Source organism: Nymphaea colorata, unplaced genomic scaffold, assembly GCF_008831285.2.
Source record: "Nymphaea colorata isolate Beijing-Zhang1983 unplaced genomic scaffold, ASM883128v2 scaffold0443, whole genome shotgun sequence".
NCBI lineage: Eukaryota > Viridiplantae > Streptophyta > Magnoliopsida > Nymphaeales > Nymphaeaceae > Nymphaea > Nymphaea colorata.
Window position 1 is genome coordinate 62501 of NW_022204949.1, and position 19047 is coordinate 81547.

The following is a 19047-nucleotide window of genomic DNA, read 5'->3' on the forward strand; positions in this document are numbered from 1 at the left end:
CCATATAGAACAGATGCTATAAATATTCCGAAGTAGGCTATACTAACTGAATAAAATGCATTCGTCAAAAATTTATACCAATCTTCATCAGTTGAATTCTGATGGAAAAGTTTCATCGATGGGGTTAACCATTTTGATAATATGTCAACCTCCATTACTTCGTGCCCGAAATTAATTCCTATGCATCCAACGAACAAAGTAAATATGGCCAATATAAGCAGGGGAAATAACATGGTATTGTCCGATTCATGCGGATATAGTAAAGTATGAGAGTCTTTTTTGAAAAAATGAGTACTAAAAGATGATCGCATGGTTCTTACATAACCGGCAATTTTATATGTATTAGAAAACGAGCAATTGGAAAAGGAGGACTTGTCATTATTATTCCTTGTTGTTAAAAGCAAATTGCTGCTAACAGGTTTGGAACCTTCTTGCCCCCATATGGATATTGAATAGAAGGAACTATTTGTGTGTCCGCTGTAATTTTGAAAATGACTACGTAAATGCCCTTCGAAAGTAAGTAAATACATACGAAACATATAAAATGCAGTTAATCCTGCTGTGTAGAAAGCTATTATCGCAAAAATCGGTGAATACAACCAACTATCATTAAGAATTTCGTCTTTGGACCAAAAACAAGCGAGGGGTGGAATACCACAAAGAGAAAGTGTACCTAAAAAAAAAGTTGTTTTTGTAATTGGCATATATTTAGTTAAACCGCCCATAAGAACCATGTTCTGACTCTTAGTCGGAGAATACCCAATAATGGGTTCCATGGAATGAATGATTGATCCAGACCCTAAAAACAATAATGCTTTAGAATAAGCATGAGTGATCAAATGGAATAAAGCGGCTCGATAAGAACCTATACCCAAAGCTAACATAATGTATCCCAATTGAGACATCGTGGAATAAGCTAAACTTCTCTTAATATCTCTTTGAGCAAGAGCTAAGGTAGCTCCTAATAGTACCGTTATTACACCTATCAAAGATATGATATTCATTATGTAAGGTATGGCTATGAAAAGAGGAAGAAGCCGAGCTACAAGAAAAATTCCTGCGGCTACCATAGTAGCCGCATGTATCAGAGCCGAAATAGGAGTGGGTCCCTCCATAGCATCAGGTAACCATACATGAAGTGGGAATTGCGCAGATTTAGCAACTGCACCGAGGAATAATAAGAAGGCACAAAGCGTAGCAAATGAGGAATTCATCTCATTGTTATTAATGATCGAATCATTGAATATTTCGAATAAATCCTGAAATTCGAAACTACCTGTTATTAAATAAAAACCTAGGATTCCTAATAATAAACCAAAATCCCCCACACGATTGGTCACAAACGCTTTTTGACAGGCATTTGCTGCAATTGGTCGGGTAAACCAAAAACCTATTAACAGATAGGAACACATTCCCACTAGTTCCCAAAAAATATGGATTTGTATCAAATTGGGACTAGTAACTAATCCCAGCATCGCTGTATTGAAAAAACTCATATAAGCAAAAAATCTCAAATATCCTCGGTCATGAGACATATAATTATCACTATAGATAAGAACCAGGATTCCAACAGTAGTGATTAATATCGACATAATAGAAGTAAGTGGATCAATCAAGTAGCCGAATTCTAAGGAAAAATCACTAGTGATGCTCCAAGACCATAGATATTCATAAATTGAGCTACCATTGATTTGCTGGATCGCCAGCTTAGTGGAAAAGACCATAACTATACTTAACAATAAAACAGCGGGAAAAGCCCATATACGACGAATATTTTTTGTTGCTGTCGGATTAAGCAGGAGTTCCAATCCTATTAACATAGTAACTAGAAGCGGAACGAAAGGTATAATCCATGCATATTGATATGTGCGTTCCATAACCATAATAATAAAATTAAATCAAACCTTTTTCCTCTATTTTCTTCTAATTAATTATATTAATTATTGTTCCCAATTCACATTCATCACCAGTTCTTATTTATTTTTTTTTTAACACAAACCAAAATAAGGATACGAAAAGAATATTCTTTTTTATTAATCTCGCTCTTCCTCGACTATTTAAAATTTGACCCAAGGAGTTACAATTGAATTGGTCAAATGATATAATTAAGCAAATTATTGCTTAATACTAGGGGTGAAGTAATTATTAGCTTTTGATATGGATCATGAGATCCGCAAATAACTCAACCCAACAAGATCTTTTATCCAAAATCATTAACTAATTTAAATTTAATTTGAAACTGATTGATTGGCTTCCACCAGAACTTGTGGGAAATTCTATGATACTTGTAACCTCCCATATGGGTGAAGTAAGAAGGTGAAGTAAGAGGTACTTAAATTGCCTTAATCAAGTTCAAGTAATGTTCAAGTAATGGATCATTGAACAAAAGTATTATTCGAATCGTGGGGGCGCTATGCTTTAATGGGATCAATTGGTAGAGAAAATCTTATTGTTTTATCTCATGTAGGTAATTAATTTCTGGTTATTGTTATTAAATGTATTACGACGGTAGGTATATGTAGGTTATATATATGGTCTATTTGAAATAGACTGAGATAGGAATTGTAACCTTTTATTTTATTTATTTTTCTTTTTATATTATTTATCTGCGGGGGTCGATTTCATCGGTAGTTGATACCATCGATCCTAATGAATGGAGATATGAAACAATTAGTACAATTTTCTTTCTTCTGAGATTTTCATTGTATGCAATAATAATGATAATGAATACTTCAAAAAGAGAAAAAAGATAACTATTTTTTTTCTATGAGAGTTATACCTAGCGAATCGAATCTCCTTTCTTTTTATTCTCCAACTTGAGTTTGAGTCCCTAGCAATAATTTAGTTTAGTCCCTATTATATGCTATATGCGCATATTTGTATGTTATGAAGAAAATCTATAAACTAAATAATAGATATATGAATAGAAAGAATTAATGATCTATTTTGAACAATACATGTCTTTCACATTCAACTTAGAAAAGTTCATTTTTGCATGGCGGTTCCAAAAAAACGTACTTCTATATCAAAAAAGCATATTCGTAGAAATTTTTGGAAGAGAAAGGGATATTGGGCAGCGGTAAAAGCTTTTTCTTTAGCTAAATCCATTTCTACCGGTTATTCAAAAGGTTTTTTTGTACGACAAAAAAAATGAAATAAAAAAAGCAAAGAATAAATAATAATGTGATAAGAAACCCTTCAAATGATCTAAATCAACATCAATCAATGATTGGATAAATTAATGATTCTGTATCATATATTGGGCCCTCAAAATGGCACTATTTGTGTTTTAAAGGGCGTTATTAGACGCAAGATACAAGGTTCAATATAGTGAATAGAGTGCATTTTTATATGATTTGCGAGATGGGGATTGCCATTTTTCCCCATCGATTCACTATTTTCCCCATCGATTCACTATTACTAAGCTTTAAGGTAAGCTAGTAACAATTATGGAACCTTCAAATATTGACTTGAATGGCTATTCTTCGATTGATTCAATAATCATCTATTGCAATTGCATTGAACCTCTCAATATCGACGATTGAATATGCATGAGTTAGTATTACTTCGAACAAGCCGCCATGGTGAAATCGGTAGACACGCTGTTCTTAGGAAGCAGTGCTAGAGCATCTCGGTTCGAGTCCGAGTGGCGGCATTCTCTAAAACAAAAAAGGACACAACGGATCCTTTAATTCGATACCATATTTACATTCGGTAATTAAGGAAGGGTTCCCTTTTTTTATAACTATAAAAACAAAAAATGATTGTTTATGATATTTGCAACTTTAGAACATATATTAACTCACATATCTTTTTCGATCATTTCAATTGTGATTCCTACTCATCTGATGACCTTGGTCTATGAAATTGTAGGACTATGTGATTCGTCAGAAAAAGGCATGATAGCTACTTTTTTCTGTATAACAGGATTATTAGTTACTCGTTGGATTTATTCGGGACATGTACCATTAAGTGATCTATATGAATCATTAATGTTCCTTTCATGGAGTTTCTCCCTTATTCATATAGTTCCATATTTTAGAAACTATAAGAATTTTTTCAGTAAAATAACCGCCCCAAGCGCTATTTTAACCCAAGGCTTTGCCACTTCGGGTCTTTTAACTAAAATGCATCAATCCGCAATATTAGTGCCTGCTCTCCAATCCCGTTGGTTAATGATGCACGTAAGTATGATGTTGTTGAGCTATGCAGCTCTTTTATGTGGATCATTATTATCCATAACTCTCCTGGTCATTACGTTTAGAAGAAAGATAGATATTTTCGGTAAAACCAATCATTTATTAATTAGTTCATTTTCTTTTGATGAGACCCAATACGTGAATTTTTCGTTTAGAAATTATCACAGGTATCAATTGACTCAGCGATTGGATTCTTGGAGTTATCGTGTCATTGGCTTGGGTTTTACCCTTTTAACTATAGGTATTCTTTCAGGAGCAGTATGGGCTAATGAGGCATGGGGATCTTATTGGAATTGGGACCCCAAAGAAACCTGGGCATTTATTACTTGGACCGTATTCGCGATTTATTTACATACTAGAACAAATAAAAGTTTGCAAGGTGCAAATTCAGCAATTGTGGCTTCTATGGGATTTCTTATAATTTGGATCTGCTATTTTGGGGTCAATCTATTAGGAAGAGGGCTACATAGTTATGGTTCATTCACATTAAACATCTAATTGAAGAAAAAAACTGCAGAATACATAGAAAGATTGTACACATACCCTTTCATTCTCATATACCCTCTCATATACCATAATATTATTAACCATAATATTATTATCTCATTTATACATTATATGTATAAGGTGAAAGATATATATGTAATCAGAAATATCTGTAGTTAAATAATAAAAACTACAGATATTTCTGATTACAATTTCCTTCATTTAATTGCATTTTTGACTTGATAGAAGGAAAAATCTTCTTTTCCTTTTGATTGGTCTAGCCAACGATTGATTTGTTTGTAAACAGCAGTGCAGGATTATTGGATTGGATCTTCTGTGCTGCCCATAACCATAAAAAAATCCATCCATGAAAGCTACCCATGAAAGTAATTAGATAGAATAGTTTCTACCTTGTCAACTGATAGTGAAAGAACGAAATCTGGATAAATACCAATACCTATTATAGGTAAAAGGATACACATCAAAATAAAGATTTCTCGTGGTCCAGAATCCACAAAGTGAGACTTGGGAACATTGAATAACCTGTATCCATAGAACATCTGGCGTGACATAGATAATGAATAAATAGGAGTTAATATCATTCCAATTGCCATTACAAAAGTAATTAGTATTTTTGACATTACAAGGTATTTTGGGCTAGTAATTATTCCCAAAAATATCACAAATTCTGCAACAAAACCACTCATTCCTGGTAATGCGAGAGAAGCCATTGAGAAGCTACTGAACATCGTAAAGATTCTTGGCATTAGTATAGCTATTCCCCCCATTTCGTTAAGATAACGAAGACGTATTCTATCATAACTTGTTCCTGCCAGGAAAAAAAGTGCAGCACCAATAAATCCATGAGAGATGATTTGTAAAATAGCTCCATTGAGTCCCGCATCGGTTATAGAACTAATTCCTATTATTATGAAACCCATATGAGATACGGAAGAATAGGCTATTCTCTTTTTAAATTGCGTTGACCAAGAGAAGTTAAAGCTGCATAGATTATTTGAATAGTCCCTACTATCATCAACCAAGAGAAAATATGGAATGGGCGTGGGGTAATAATTCCATATTGACCCGAACCAACCCGTATGCTCCCATTTTTAATAAGATTCCAGCTAGAAGCATACATGTACTGTAATGCGCCTCTCCATGGGTATCTGGCAACCATGTATGTAAAGGTATGATCGGTGATTTGACAGCATAAGCAATAAGGAAACCCAAATAAAATATTATTTCCAATGCCACGGGATACGATTGATTAGCTAATGTTTCAAAATTTAATGTTGGTTCATTGGAACCATATAAACCCATACCTAGAACTCCCATTAAGAGAAAAATGGAACCTCCTGCAGTGTACAAAATGAACTTTGTAGCTGAGTACAGACGTTTCTTTCCTCCCACATGGATAAAAGTAGGTAAACAGGAATTAATTCTAATTCCCACATGATGAAAAAAAGTAAGAGGTCTCGAGAAGAAAATGATCCTATTTGACCACTGTACATTGCTAACATCAGGAAATGGAACAATCGCGAATTTCGGGTAACTGGCCAAGCCGCTGAAGTAGCTAAAGTAGTGATAAATCCTGTCAATAAAATGGGTCCTATAGAAAGTCCGTCGATTCCGAGTCTCCAGTGAAAATCAAAAATATTTATCCAGTTAAAGTCTTCTTCCAATTGGATTAATGGATCGTCCAATTTAAAATGATAACAGAATACGTAGGTCGTTAGAAGGAGTTCAAATAAGCAGATACAGATAGTATACCATCGAACTACCTTATTTCCTCTATGAGGGAAAAGAGCAATTAAGGAACCCGCGGATATGGGCAAAACAACAATGATTGTTAACCAATAAAAATCACTCATAGTAAAGACAAAATACACTTTGATTTGACCAGAAAACCCGCGCTCGGATTTTTTTATTTATCGAGTACGGGTTTTTGTCGGTAAAGAGGAATCAAATGGATTCAAGGGGAGTTTTTGTAACGTATTAATAAGCTAGACCCATGCTACGGGTTGTCTCATGCCATAAATAAAACCCGTATACTTAAAAATCGTTGGACAAGCAGATTCACATCTCTTACAACCTACACAGTCCTCCGTTCTTGGTGCGGAAGCAATTTGCTTAGCTTTACATCCGTCCCAGGGTATCATTTCCAGGACATCTGTAGGACACGCTCGTACGCATGGGTACACCCTATACATGTATCATAAATCTTTACTGAGTGTGACATTAGATCTATTAATTTTTTTTGAACGTCATAAATTTTCGGTCTGGTAGCTTTAGTAAATGATTAAATATTTTGGCACCAGACGAATCGGTGATTAGACCATAAAGTTTTGTTAGAAATCTATTTCTGATCTGTTCATGAGATAGGCCAAATACTTTGATCTCTTATCTTTCATCAAACATGGTCATATCAGTCAATACACGTTTTGCTAATCTATAAATGAATTATAGTTATATATAATAAAGAAGAAAACGTATAAAATTTATTGTACTCTTATTCCTAATCCATGCTTATGATCCATTGATCCATAACGTGAGTCGAGTGTCTATTTACTTCTACAGAGTGACATAACGTATATGTCTTTATATATTTTATTTGAGTAAAGGTTCCGGACTACCGACTATTTTTATTTATTCAATAAATTGATTGATTGATACGAGTTGATTTTCTGTTACGATAGATCGAAGAAACAATAGCTGGTCCAATAGCTGCTTCGGCGGCTGCAATAGCGATAACAAAGATCGAGAAAACGTCTCCCTTTAATTGGCGACTATCAAATAAATCAGAAAATGTTATGAGATTCATATTAACAGCATTCAGTATAAGTTCAAGACACATAAGTGCTCTAACCATGTTTCGACTTGTGATCAATCCATAGATACCAATAGAAAATAAATAGGCACTCAAAACAAGTACATGCTCGAGCATCATTGACCAACTCCTCGTCAATCTCGATTCATTTCAATATAAACAACAATTCAACTGATTCGATTAATTAAATGAGAAGATTCTACTGAATCTAATTCAATTATCAATCCATATAATATATATAAGAAATACAGTACCAAAAAAGACACTGAAATGGGTCGTCGAACTAACAAAAACTTTGAAATATGTCTCATGAACAATATTCCAATTTAGGGTGGACAGATAGATGCGATAACAATTACACGGAGGTTGCTTTATTTTATTTGGTTGGTTTGTTATTTCCAATTCTAAGTATCTATTCCCGGCGAGCCATAGCAATTGCGCCCACTAAGGAAACTAAAAGGATTATAGAAATCAGTTCAAATGGAAGATAAAAATCTGTTGATAAATGAATCCCAATCTGTTGAACATTACTTGTCAGGTCCTGTTCTATGATCTGGTTTGATCTTGTAGTCCAAATAATCCCGTACCATGACGTGTTTGGGATAGTAGCAATTAGTGAAAAAAAAATACTTGTACAAACTAGCGAAGTGAATCCATCTCCGACAGTCCAAAAATGAAAAGAATTGTAATATTCTGAACCATTCATAAACATCACAGCAAATAAGATTAAGACATTTATGGCTCCCACGTAAATAAGTAGCTGCGCAGCAGCTACAAAATAAGAGTTCGATGGAATATAAAATAAAGATATACAAACAAGAACCAATCCCAAGGAAAAGGCAGAATAAATTGGATTGGTAAGTAATACCACTCCTAGACCTCCTACTATAAGACCTGATCCCAGAGATACTAAAAGAATATCATGTATTGGCGCAGGTAAATCCATTATGTGTTAAATAAGCGATAAATAAGTCAAAATATCTCATGATCTTACTGGTCGGGAAAAAGTGGGTTACCCTTTTTTATATCTAATAGTTCTTACCCCAGCGTGGTGTGGGTTTATGTAGATTGAGTTAATCAATTGAACGGGCCAATCTTGCTTTTGTCTTTAGTCGAAACAGAGTTCGTAATTTCATATTTTTAATTAAACAAATAAGGGCTATGGCTATAATGGCTATATATATTTATATATTCAAAAAGTAGTTATAATCCTCACAAATCTAGTTATTCTTTGTCTGACATGAAAGAAACTTACCTACTTTTGATCAAAACTTAGTCTTATTTTTAATTTAATTGGTAATCGTTCTTGAATCAAGGGGTTTCTCCATAGATATTTTTATTGGAGTTGAGTTCATAATTGTTCGAACTGTGTAATCTCCAATTACAGACATTGGTAACCGACCCAAAGCAATTTGATTATAATTTAATTCGTGACGATCGTAGGTGGAAAGTTCATATTCTTCAGTCATTGATAAACAGTTTGTGGGGCAATACTCCACGCAATTACCACAAAATATACAGATTCCGAAATCAATACTATAATTAAGCAATCGTTTCTTTCTAATATCTGTTTCTAATCGCCAATCAACAACAGGTAGATCTATCGGACATACGCGAACACATACTTCACAAGCAATGCATTTATCAAATTCAAAGTGGATTCGCCCACGGAAACGCTCTGATGTGATCGATTTTTCATAAGGATATTGAATAGTTACAGGTAAACGATTTGCGTGAGATAAGGTAATCATGAAACTTTGACCAATGTATCTTGCAGCTCGTACTGTCTGTTGACCATAATTCATGAACCCAGTCACCATAGGAAACATATATCGTGAATATCCATGAATAATTTGATGTTTCTTTCTCTTGCTTGAGAGAGGATAAGAATCTGGAATATCCTATTCTGTTATAGCGAAACAAGTTGGGAAGAAGTTGTCAATAATAGATTACCGAGAGCAATAGGTAAAAGAGATTTCCACCCAAGATTTAATAGTTGATCCATTCTCAGCCTAGGTAAAGTCCATCTTGTTGAGATAGGAATGAACAGGAACAAATAAGCTTTAGCTAATGTAATGAGGAGACTAATTGTTGTTCCAAAGACTTCACTAGTTTTATTTATTTCGAAAAGTTCAGTAATTGGTATATATGGAATAGGAAGATTCCACCCTCCCAAGTACAGAACTGTTACGAATAATGAAGAAACTAGTAAATTGAGGTAAGAAGCAACATAAAATAAACCAAATTTGATACCTGAATATTCAGTTTGATAACCTGCTACTAATTCCTCCTCGGCTTCCGGTAAATCAAAGGGCAATCTCTCGCATTCTGCTAGTGAAGAAATTATAAAAACTATGAACCCTATAGGTTGACGCCAAAGATTCCACCCCCAAAAACCATATTTTGACTGCGCCTCAACTATATCAACCGTACTTGAACTGTTAGATAATCATAGTCGATGATAACATCACTGTTCCCATCTCTATTCCAGAACCGTACATGAGACCTCAGCTTCATACGGCTCCTCAATGGTCACGAATAAATCTAAGGTATGCTTCGGTATTACATCGGCATACCATAGGAAAAAAGAAAGATGAATCAAAATGCTCATAAGTGAACTAGACCAGTGGGATTCTGTCCGCGATAAGATAATAACAAATAAAAAGTACACTTCTGAATCCATCTCATCCTTTATTCTTTTTGCTGAGTTTCTTGTTCAGTAATAACTTAACTCGATCTTTCCATAAGATACAATAAATAGTCAATCCATTTTTCCTTCCTGTTCTTCTCTTCTTTCTCAGAAGGACTATACTATATAAATAAAGGATTACTTCGTTCCTGATAGTTATTTTTAAATCAGTGGATAGGAGCTATACTCTGGATCGGGATCACGGGGAAGTACTTTTTGATCATTTCTACCAACTTCAAGCCCTCATTATGACTCCTTTTATGTAATGTCAAAATATCCGTTTGGATACGTTACATTATCTCCATTACTAATCTTTTGTGTACCTTGGTGTTCCTAACCGTCCACTCAGTTTTGGTGGATCCTCGGTATGGTAATAAATACAAGAGTAAAAATTCCATACAGTTGATCTTTTGCGCCCGCTTCAAGTCCTGATGGCTAATCGATACTTGGGGTAAACAGCTTCCGCTGCTTATGTTTAGCTCCACTTTACTCTCGTACGTAGGTAATGAGACTCGATCTTCTTACTGCGAATTCATAAGCAGTTTTGTTTCACTCATATAACTATCTGGTTTAGTTCATAGATCCCAGTGATGAATAAAAAAGAGTTCTATCTATATATTCAATCAACCAACTTCTTTCCTAGAAAAAGCAAAGAAAGAGGTAGGAGTGCGTATTCCAACGAATCACACGTAGAGATATTGATAACACACATGGAGTTAACGGTATTTCATAACTTATAGATTGAGCAGCAGCTCGTAAACCACCTGAAAAGGAATATTTATTATTTGATCCATATCCGGACATAAGAAGTCCGATAGGGGCAATACTTGAAATAGCGATCCATAGAGAAACACCTATACTGAGATCGGTTAGTACAAGGTGATGGCCAAAGGGAATTACTGAATAACTCAGTAGAATTGATACGACCGCTACGGATGGGCCGACACTAAATAAACGAATATCTCCTCTAGATGGAAGAAGATCTTCTTTGAAAAGTAGTTTGACCCCATCCGCTAGAGCTTGAAGAATGCCCAGGGGGCCGGCATACTCAGGACCAATTCGTCGTTGTATCCCTGCAGATATTTTTCTTTCTAGCCACACAATTACTAATACCCCTATTGTGATTCCCAATACAAGAGTAACAATAGGTACAAGTAACCATATGAGCCCATAGGCCTCTTTTGAGGATTCCGATCTGAAAAAAGAATTGATAGCTTGTGCTTCTTCAATTATCATTTCAACGATCAACTTCTCCCATAATGATATCTATACTACCTAGTATTGTCATAATATCAGCCAATTTCATTCTTTTAACTAGCTGAGGAAGAATTTGCAAATTGATGAAACCGGGTGGACGTATTTTCCATCTCCAAGGAAAAACACTATTATCTCCTATCAGAAAAATACCTAATTCTCCCTTTGGGGCTTCTACTCTCACATAAAGTTCTTGTTTTGACAATTCAAAACTGGGAGAAGGCTTTTTACTAATGAATCGATATTCAAAGTCGTTCAATTCTGAATCTTTTGTTCCAGCAAAGCGTCGGAATTCTAAATTTTCATAAGGTCCCCCGGAATTCCTTCCAGAGCCTGTTGAATAATTTTGATGGATTCCGTCATTTCGCCAATTCTTACTAAATAACGAGCTAATGAGTCTCCTTCTTTTTGCCATTGGACTTCCCAATCGAATTCATCATAACACTCATACCGATCGACTTTACGAAGGTCCCATTGGATTCCGGAAGCTCGTAGCATTGGTCCTGATAAACCCCAATTTATGGCTTCCTCTCCCCCAATAAAACCTACCCCTTCAACTCGTTCCAAAAAGATGGGATTGCGCGTAATAAGCTTTTGATATTCAACAACTCCCGTTAAAAAATAATCGCAGAAATCTAAACATTTATCTATCCAGCCATGAGGTAAATCAGCAGCTACCCCCCGATACGGAAATAATTATGCATCATTCGCATACCTGTGGCAGCTTCGAATAGATCATATAACAATTCCCTCTCTCTGAAAATATAGAAGAAAGGAGTCTGCGCACCGATATCGGCCATAAAAGGTCCAAGCCATAACAAATGCGAAGCTATACGACTCAACTCCAGCATAATTACCCTAATATAGCTGGCTCTTTTAGGTACTTGAATATTTCCCAATTCCTCAGGTGCATTAACGGTTATTGCCTCCGTGAACATAGTAGCTAAATAATCCCAACGTGTTACATAAGGTAGATATTGTATAATTGTTCGGTTTTCCGCAATTTTTTCCATTCCTCTGTGTAAATAACCCAATATGGGTTCACAGTCGATAACATCTTCGCCATCTAGAGTAACAATGAGTCGAAGAACACCATGCATTGACGGGTGGTGAGGACCCATATTGACCACGAGGAGGTCTTTTCTTGCGTCTGGTACAGTCATATGTTTTTATTCTCCGATTCCAATTCATTATTCCATTTCTCCGATCCCAATTCATTATTCCATGAATTCCTGAAAATGAAACGAGGTTCATCCAAATTCAAGATCTAATGAACCGAATAACTCAAACGAATTTCCAAACTAACCAGTTTTTGGTTCTCGAATACCCAATTGACCAATTAATTCCCTATAACGCACTCGATTTTTCTTTGATAAATAAACCAGCAGTCGTTGGCGTTTCCCCAGAATTTTCCGCAGACCCCTCTGAGATAAATAGTCTCTTCTGTGCAGTTTCAAATGTGAAGTAAGTCTCTCTATCTTATTGGTAAAATTAAATACTTGGAATTCAACAGAACCCCTTTTTTCTTCTTGTGGAATAACGGATATGGGCGAATTCTTTACCATACAAATAAATTCTTCTCTTTTTTTCTTTTTGTTCCCACGGATATAAATCTTCCCAATCAAGAATAATAATACCATTTATTTTGTTCTGGTGTACACAATAATCTGGATTGATTCATATATTACTCTTTTTTCTATCAAACAAATCAAAATGAATATGAATAAATAATAACAATAAATTTATTCAGATACAAAGGGATGGTATATTCCTGGGCTCACGAAACAGAATGAAAGGGAAAGGGACCTAAAAAGATTCTGTCGATTCATTCCTAGGTCCAATTGATATGTGACTGAATCTTGTGTATCAGAGTCTAACTGACTGAATCTTGTGTATCAGAGTCTAACTGACTGAATCTTGTGTATCAGAGTCTAACATAAGGTATGTATTTATTTGCATGTTCTCATATACCAGGCGCGTGATAAAGAGGGAAATTGATTGTAACATCAGCGAATTCCAAATTGCTTATACATATGGATCCTTGACATACTGAAACGACTCCCATTATTGGTATCAAACCAATAACGATTCATACAGGCTAAATCTTCTAATCGATGAGTGGGCCAAAGAAACACTTTCCATTTTAGAGAGTTATTTGTATCTGTATCAAAATGCTTATCCCTATTTACAAATTTCTCAAACCCCTGCGCATTAGTCTTAGCTCTATTGCAAAATACTGGATTCTTATTCACAAGGTTCCTATTTCGGTAATTGAAACGGCTTATAATTCTCAATTCTCTACGATGGCTAGGAGATAAAATATGTTCAGGAACAAGCAAATCATAATTATTATTGTCCCCATTCACACGCACTCCTCCGTGTCGTGCAATCGAGCCATTCAAGTCATTCTTATCAATATGTTTTTTTACCTGGTATCCTCGATTAGTTTGGTACTGAACCTTATGGGTCAATGAAATAGCTATGGTTTGATACATAATCGAAATTCCATCCCATTTGATAGACAAACGAACCGGTTCAACAATAAATATTCCCCTTTTTATCAATTCTGGAAGAGACAAATCCTTATTAATCAGCATTACATCTAGACCCATTTCTCCTCTTTGAATAGAGGATATAGCAATTTCATTCGGATTCATAAGTCTAAGCAGTAGACAATATACCTTGATATTATTGGTCATTCTTTGATTGAAAGAATCACCCCATCGGAGTTGAAAAAGAAAATATTTTTTCAAAAATAAGTCTAGTTCCGCTTCCTTCTTGCTCTTGAATTTCTTTTTCTTTCTGCGTTTCTTAATATCTGAACCCGCGGAATTTGCTCCAACATCTTTTTTTTGGTTTCTTATATCAGATATAAGATTTCCTTGGTGCTGTCGTTCTTTCTCGTCCCGGTTCCCATTCTCTAATTCAAGATATCCCTTTTGATTAGATTCTACTTTTGGTTTTGGATTAAATCTTTCTTTTTGATTAGATTCCACCTTTGGATCTATATAAAGATCGCTTGTTTTGTTTCCATGAAAATCAAATAGAAGCAATTTGATTGGTATGATCCACGGATTAGTCTTATATCGATCGTAAAGCGGCACAAATTCTGGTAAGAACCAAGGGCGCAGATTCGATATAGTATGATCTAACATTTGTTCATTCATTCCCATCCAATCAAAAAATAACTCTTTTTGCTTTGTTTGGATTTCTTGATGAATTCTGATATAAAGATAAAGAATATCTTTCTTATTGGTCCCAGTCTTAGTAGTTTTCTTTTTTTTATTAATGAAAGTTCTGATACCCGTACTAGTCCTAGTTTCAATATTGTTTCTAGGGTAAAAATTGGTGATTCTCAATTCCAAATATTTTCTATCTAGATTTGGATCCCTATCAATTGTATATTTATCTTCTAGGCTATCATTTATAGTTGTAGCATAAAACGATTTGTATTTATGTGTATTGTAATTAGAAATCTCTCCGTGCCTGTTTACTTGTAATGGTGATCCATAAATATTGGAGTCTTTCACATCTTCATAATTAAGATATTTATATGATAAAAGATCATATCTGTAGTGTTTTTTAATTTTTTTTTCGCAACTCGGACTCTTCAATAAGTCCAATTTATATTTATAATAATCCTTTTTACCGGAATGAATTAATTGGTCTTTTTCTTCATATGAACCCAATTTTGGTGAGTCGTTATTTTTAATCGTAAAATGCTGATTGACTTTCTTTCTCCATTTTAGAGGTGCTAATCTAGACCATTTGTCATGGGAGAAATTGTATTGATAATGGCTCTTTAACCAGTTTTTCCATTCACTCATTCCAGAATTCCGCAGTTTCTTGTGTTTTGATTCTGAATCAAATATTCCTCGTGTATGGAAATAGTCATGGAAATAGTCTTTTATTCTATCCTTAATAAAAGGATATGTTCTGTAGTAATGAAATATGGATTCTGACTTATATTTGTTACTAACTTGGGTTTGCAATAATTTGTAAAACACATAGGCTTGAGACAAAGAAGATAAGTCGCAGTAAATCGGTGAATTACTATCACTACTTATATTAGTAGTATAAGTAGAAAGAGATTTTACAGTCGAAATGAAGGGAATTATATTTGGATTCGTTTCATTAGTATCCTTTTCCTTTATTTCGTCATTGTAAGTGTATCCATTTAAAGTATTTTTTGTTGAGTCAAGAAAAAATTGTGCATTGATCCTGTAAATGTTAGTGATACATAGAAGGATACCCATGTATATTCTTTCAATGAAAGATTTCATAAAAGAGTTCCATTTAGAGATTAATGGGGCACTTCTTCTTTTTTTAGATATTTGAAAAATATGTTTCCGTGATTCGGTTCTTTTATTACTAAAATTTCCCTTGTTAGTACTAATATCTATATCCTCAATATCTGGAGTTAGAGGTTTTTTTTTCTTGTCTTTTCTAATCTTTTCTACTTGATCCCAGATTTTGGTTGTCTTATCAGCCAGATCATTAATTTTTCTTTCTATCAGTGAATCATTTGTCCAATCTCCGGATACAATTATAATGGGTGATTCATGGATGATTTTTTTGGAATCTTTCTCATTTTGACTTGGTTCTTCATTTTGACTTGGGTCATAGACTCGCGTCACTAAGAAAAAGAGTTTCTTCACTTTTCTTTTTATAAATAGAACTATTTTGATAATCCATCTTATTTTTTCGTTGAGAATCTTTAGAAAACCTTTTATGTTGTCTTTTATAATTCTTAGAAAGAAAAAACCTGTCTTTTTGACTTTTCTAATTTTTTTTTCGAGTGTTTTATTAATGGGTTCAAAAAAGAAAGGTTTTTTTCGGGGAGAGCCAAAGGGGACTTCTGTTTCCATCCCCCAGATCGTTAAAAAACAGAAATTTTTTTGTTTTTTTCTTAGATCCTTATGATGGGATCGTAGCTTTTTTCTATGCCAAGGTTTCAGAGAGAAAGGAAATAGGATTTTTATCTGAATACCGTCTGTTAACCAATCTTTTGGAAATTCTGTTTCCGATAATTGAACACCATTATATGTGCATTTGACATGCATTTCCCTACTCCATTCGGTCAAATCTTCATACCACTCAGGGAATTGAAATAATAACATACGACCAATATTTTTAACTATTATCAATGAAGGTAATATGATGTATTTTCGAAGAATCGAGTGGGTTACTAATATGGAACTCCTTATTGCTTGAGCAAATATAATATTATCCCAAGTTTCTGCTATTGCTATCCGTTCCTCCTCCTGTCTTTTATCCTCTTTTCTTTTATACTCCTCTTCGTGTTCTTTCTCCATTTTCTCTTTCTCTTTTGCCCCTTCACCCACATAATCAGATGTTTGTATTTTTGGGCTTTTTTCCTCCATCCAATTCCTAAAAATGAGGTTCATCATCCTTGAGATATCAAAAGAAAACAAAGGTGTTTTGTCTATTCTGTCAAAAAAAAGGGGGGAGTGTACATCTGTTTGAAACATTTCCCAAGTGACTGTTTTACGTCTTTGAGCCCGCATCGACCCTTTGATTATATCACGACGAAAATCTGATTGTTGCGAGTAACGTATCAAGGCCATTTCATGTTCTTCTGCTTGATCACCATTTCCTTTTCCTCTTTGATCACCATTTTTGGCTTGATCACCCTTTTTCTTTTTGGCTTGATCACCATTTCCTTTTCCTCTTTGATCACCTTTTTCGACTTGATCATCACTATTTTTTTCTTGATTACTATCGGTGGTATTACTGATATTATCAGTAGTATTATTGATATTATCATTGGTATTAATGATATTATCAGTGGTAGTATTGATGATATTATCATTGGTATTAATGATATTAGTATCCTCATCGGTATCAGTGTCAGTATAAATTACTACACGTTTGGCTTTTCTTGAACGAATCCCGTGATCCTCTGTGGATTCTTCCTGATCATCTTCTTCCTCCTCCTCCTCCTCCTCTTCTTCAAAATCCAAATCAGAAGTCAGTTTGTATAACCATCGAGGAACCTTTTTCTTAATTTCTTCAATTTGAAGATTACTCATTTTTTGATCATTCGGATCAGCTCTAACCATATCGAATACTTTTTCTTCTCCCCCAAAAGCAAATTGTTTGAAACGAGTTCTTGATTTCTCAGCTTCTTCAGCTTCTTCTGTAAATTCACCAATTGAGACTGATGAATCCTCAATGCCTGTAGATAATGATTTTACGTCAAGTTTATATATTTCGTGTTCCAATTCTCGTTCAAACTCTCGATAATCCTTGGAAAAAAGGATACCATGAATCTTATTTATCCAAGCCATTTTGGTAGACCCCCGTGTGGAGGTAGTTGAATCATTCCTAATTGAATATAAATACCCTTTTTTTATTGTTCCACGATAAGGTCCGTTCAAAAGAGGATCATAAAACTTAGGTAAGCATTCTTGTTCCTCTTCATCATTGCACAATCTGGCTCTTTTTTCGACCACATCGAGGATAAGAGATCCTTTGTCTATAGCTTCAATTCGATTTATGAATTCGTTCCTTAAGTTATCTCTTTGTTTTTTAGTGGTCGAAACCCATTCATTAGAGAGGGCCTCCGCAGGTAGTTTTTCCGCTGTGCGAAAAGACATCTTTTTTTGTATCATTTCAAAAAAAGTAGACAAACTAGGTGGATATGTGAAAGATATTCTTTGCTTTCCATCACTTTCGCATGTATTAAAAAAATATTGAGACATTTCATTTCTTACAGCATTTGAAAATCGATCATTTTCTATATACCGCAGAGGTCGATTCCATCGTTGATAATCGAAAAGAAGAGACAGAAGGGATTTTTCAATCCATAAAAGTTCATTCTTTTCTTTCTCTTTCAGGTCGAATTCATCTTCTTCCTTTCCATTCAACCAGATCTCCTCTGTTTCATATATCTTCTTGTAAAGATTCCACCTTTCTTCCTCTTCCAAAGAAATGGAAAGGTCTTCTTCCACGGATCTATCTTCTTCCTGTTCTATCTTATTTGTTTTCGAAACTGTTTCTATTTCTACATTTCCTTCTTCTTCAGTTTTATTCTTTTCTTCCCCTTTTGAACTTTCTTTCAGTTTTTTAGTTATAATGGGTGATGGCATTCTTCCTAGATAGCATATACAGATGATAAATAAGAGAATACTAAAGATTTGAGATACAGAATTTCTCCATTTTGACATAAGATAATTATTAGATCTAAAAAGTGCATTAGATCTCATTTTTTCCCATGGCCAAGATAATACTAAGCCAATACATTTCATCAATAACATGTGACCAATTAACCAGCCAAAAAAACTACTTGTTACAAATAAAATCTTATTGTTGTATCGAAACATGGAAATGTCGACTAATCTGGTTAATGTTGAACTTGGTAAAATAAAATGGTTGAATAATTGAAAAATTAGATTATTCAGGAATACATATTGAATGCTAAGGTTAGGAATGAAATTCCCGTGAGTAGATCTATAATCAAAAAGGGATTTCTTATTGTTCCAGAAGAACAAAAAATGAAACAAAAGATACGGTATAACTAGGACAGTCAGTGTATGGGGTCTACTCAATGCTAGATACAAGGGCGG

General features: G+C 34.5%; 2 protein-coding genes and 2 pseudogenes across 2 annotated transcripts in view; all 4 read right to left on the reverse strand.

Moving 5' to 3' along the window:
* Positions 1–2320, reverse strand: part of LOC126409483 (NAD(P)H-quinone oxidoreductase subunit 5, chloroplastic) — a 3168-nt gene extending 848 nt beyond the window's left edge. The window contains exon 1 of the mRNA XM_050075466.1: positions 1–2320. This exon is cut by the window's left edge and continues 848 nt beyond it. Within this exon, the coding sequence (XP_049931423.1) occupies positions 1–1883 (1883 nt within the window). The 5' untranslated portion in view covers positions 1884–2320.
* A 2512-nt stretch (positions 2321–4832) lies between these two features.
* LOC126409484 (NAD(P)H-quinone oxidoreductase chain 4, chloroplastic-like) lies at positions 4833–6582 on the reverse strand (annotated as a pseudogene).
* A 781-nt stretch (positions 6583–7363) lies between these two features.
* Positions 7364–12637, reverse strand: LOC126409485 (NAD(P)H-quinone oxidoreductase subunit H, chloroplastic-like; annotated as a pseudogene).
* Positions 12638–12655: 18 nt separating this feature from the next.
* LOC126409491 (protein TIC 214-like) lies at positions 12656–19044 on the reverse strand (the record flags this gene model as incomplete). Its single annotated transcript, XM_050075467.1, has 1 exon — positions 12656–19044. A coding segment is annotated over one exon (5580 nt), but the record flags the coding sequence as incomplete, so codon positions are not given.
* Between the last annotated feature and the right edge of the window lie 3 nt (positions 19045–19047).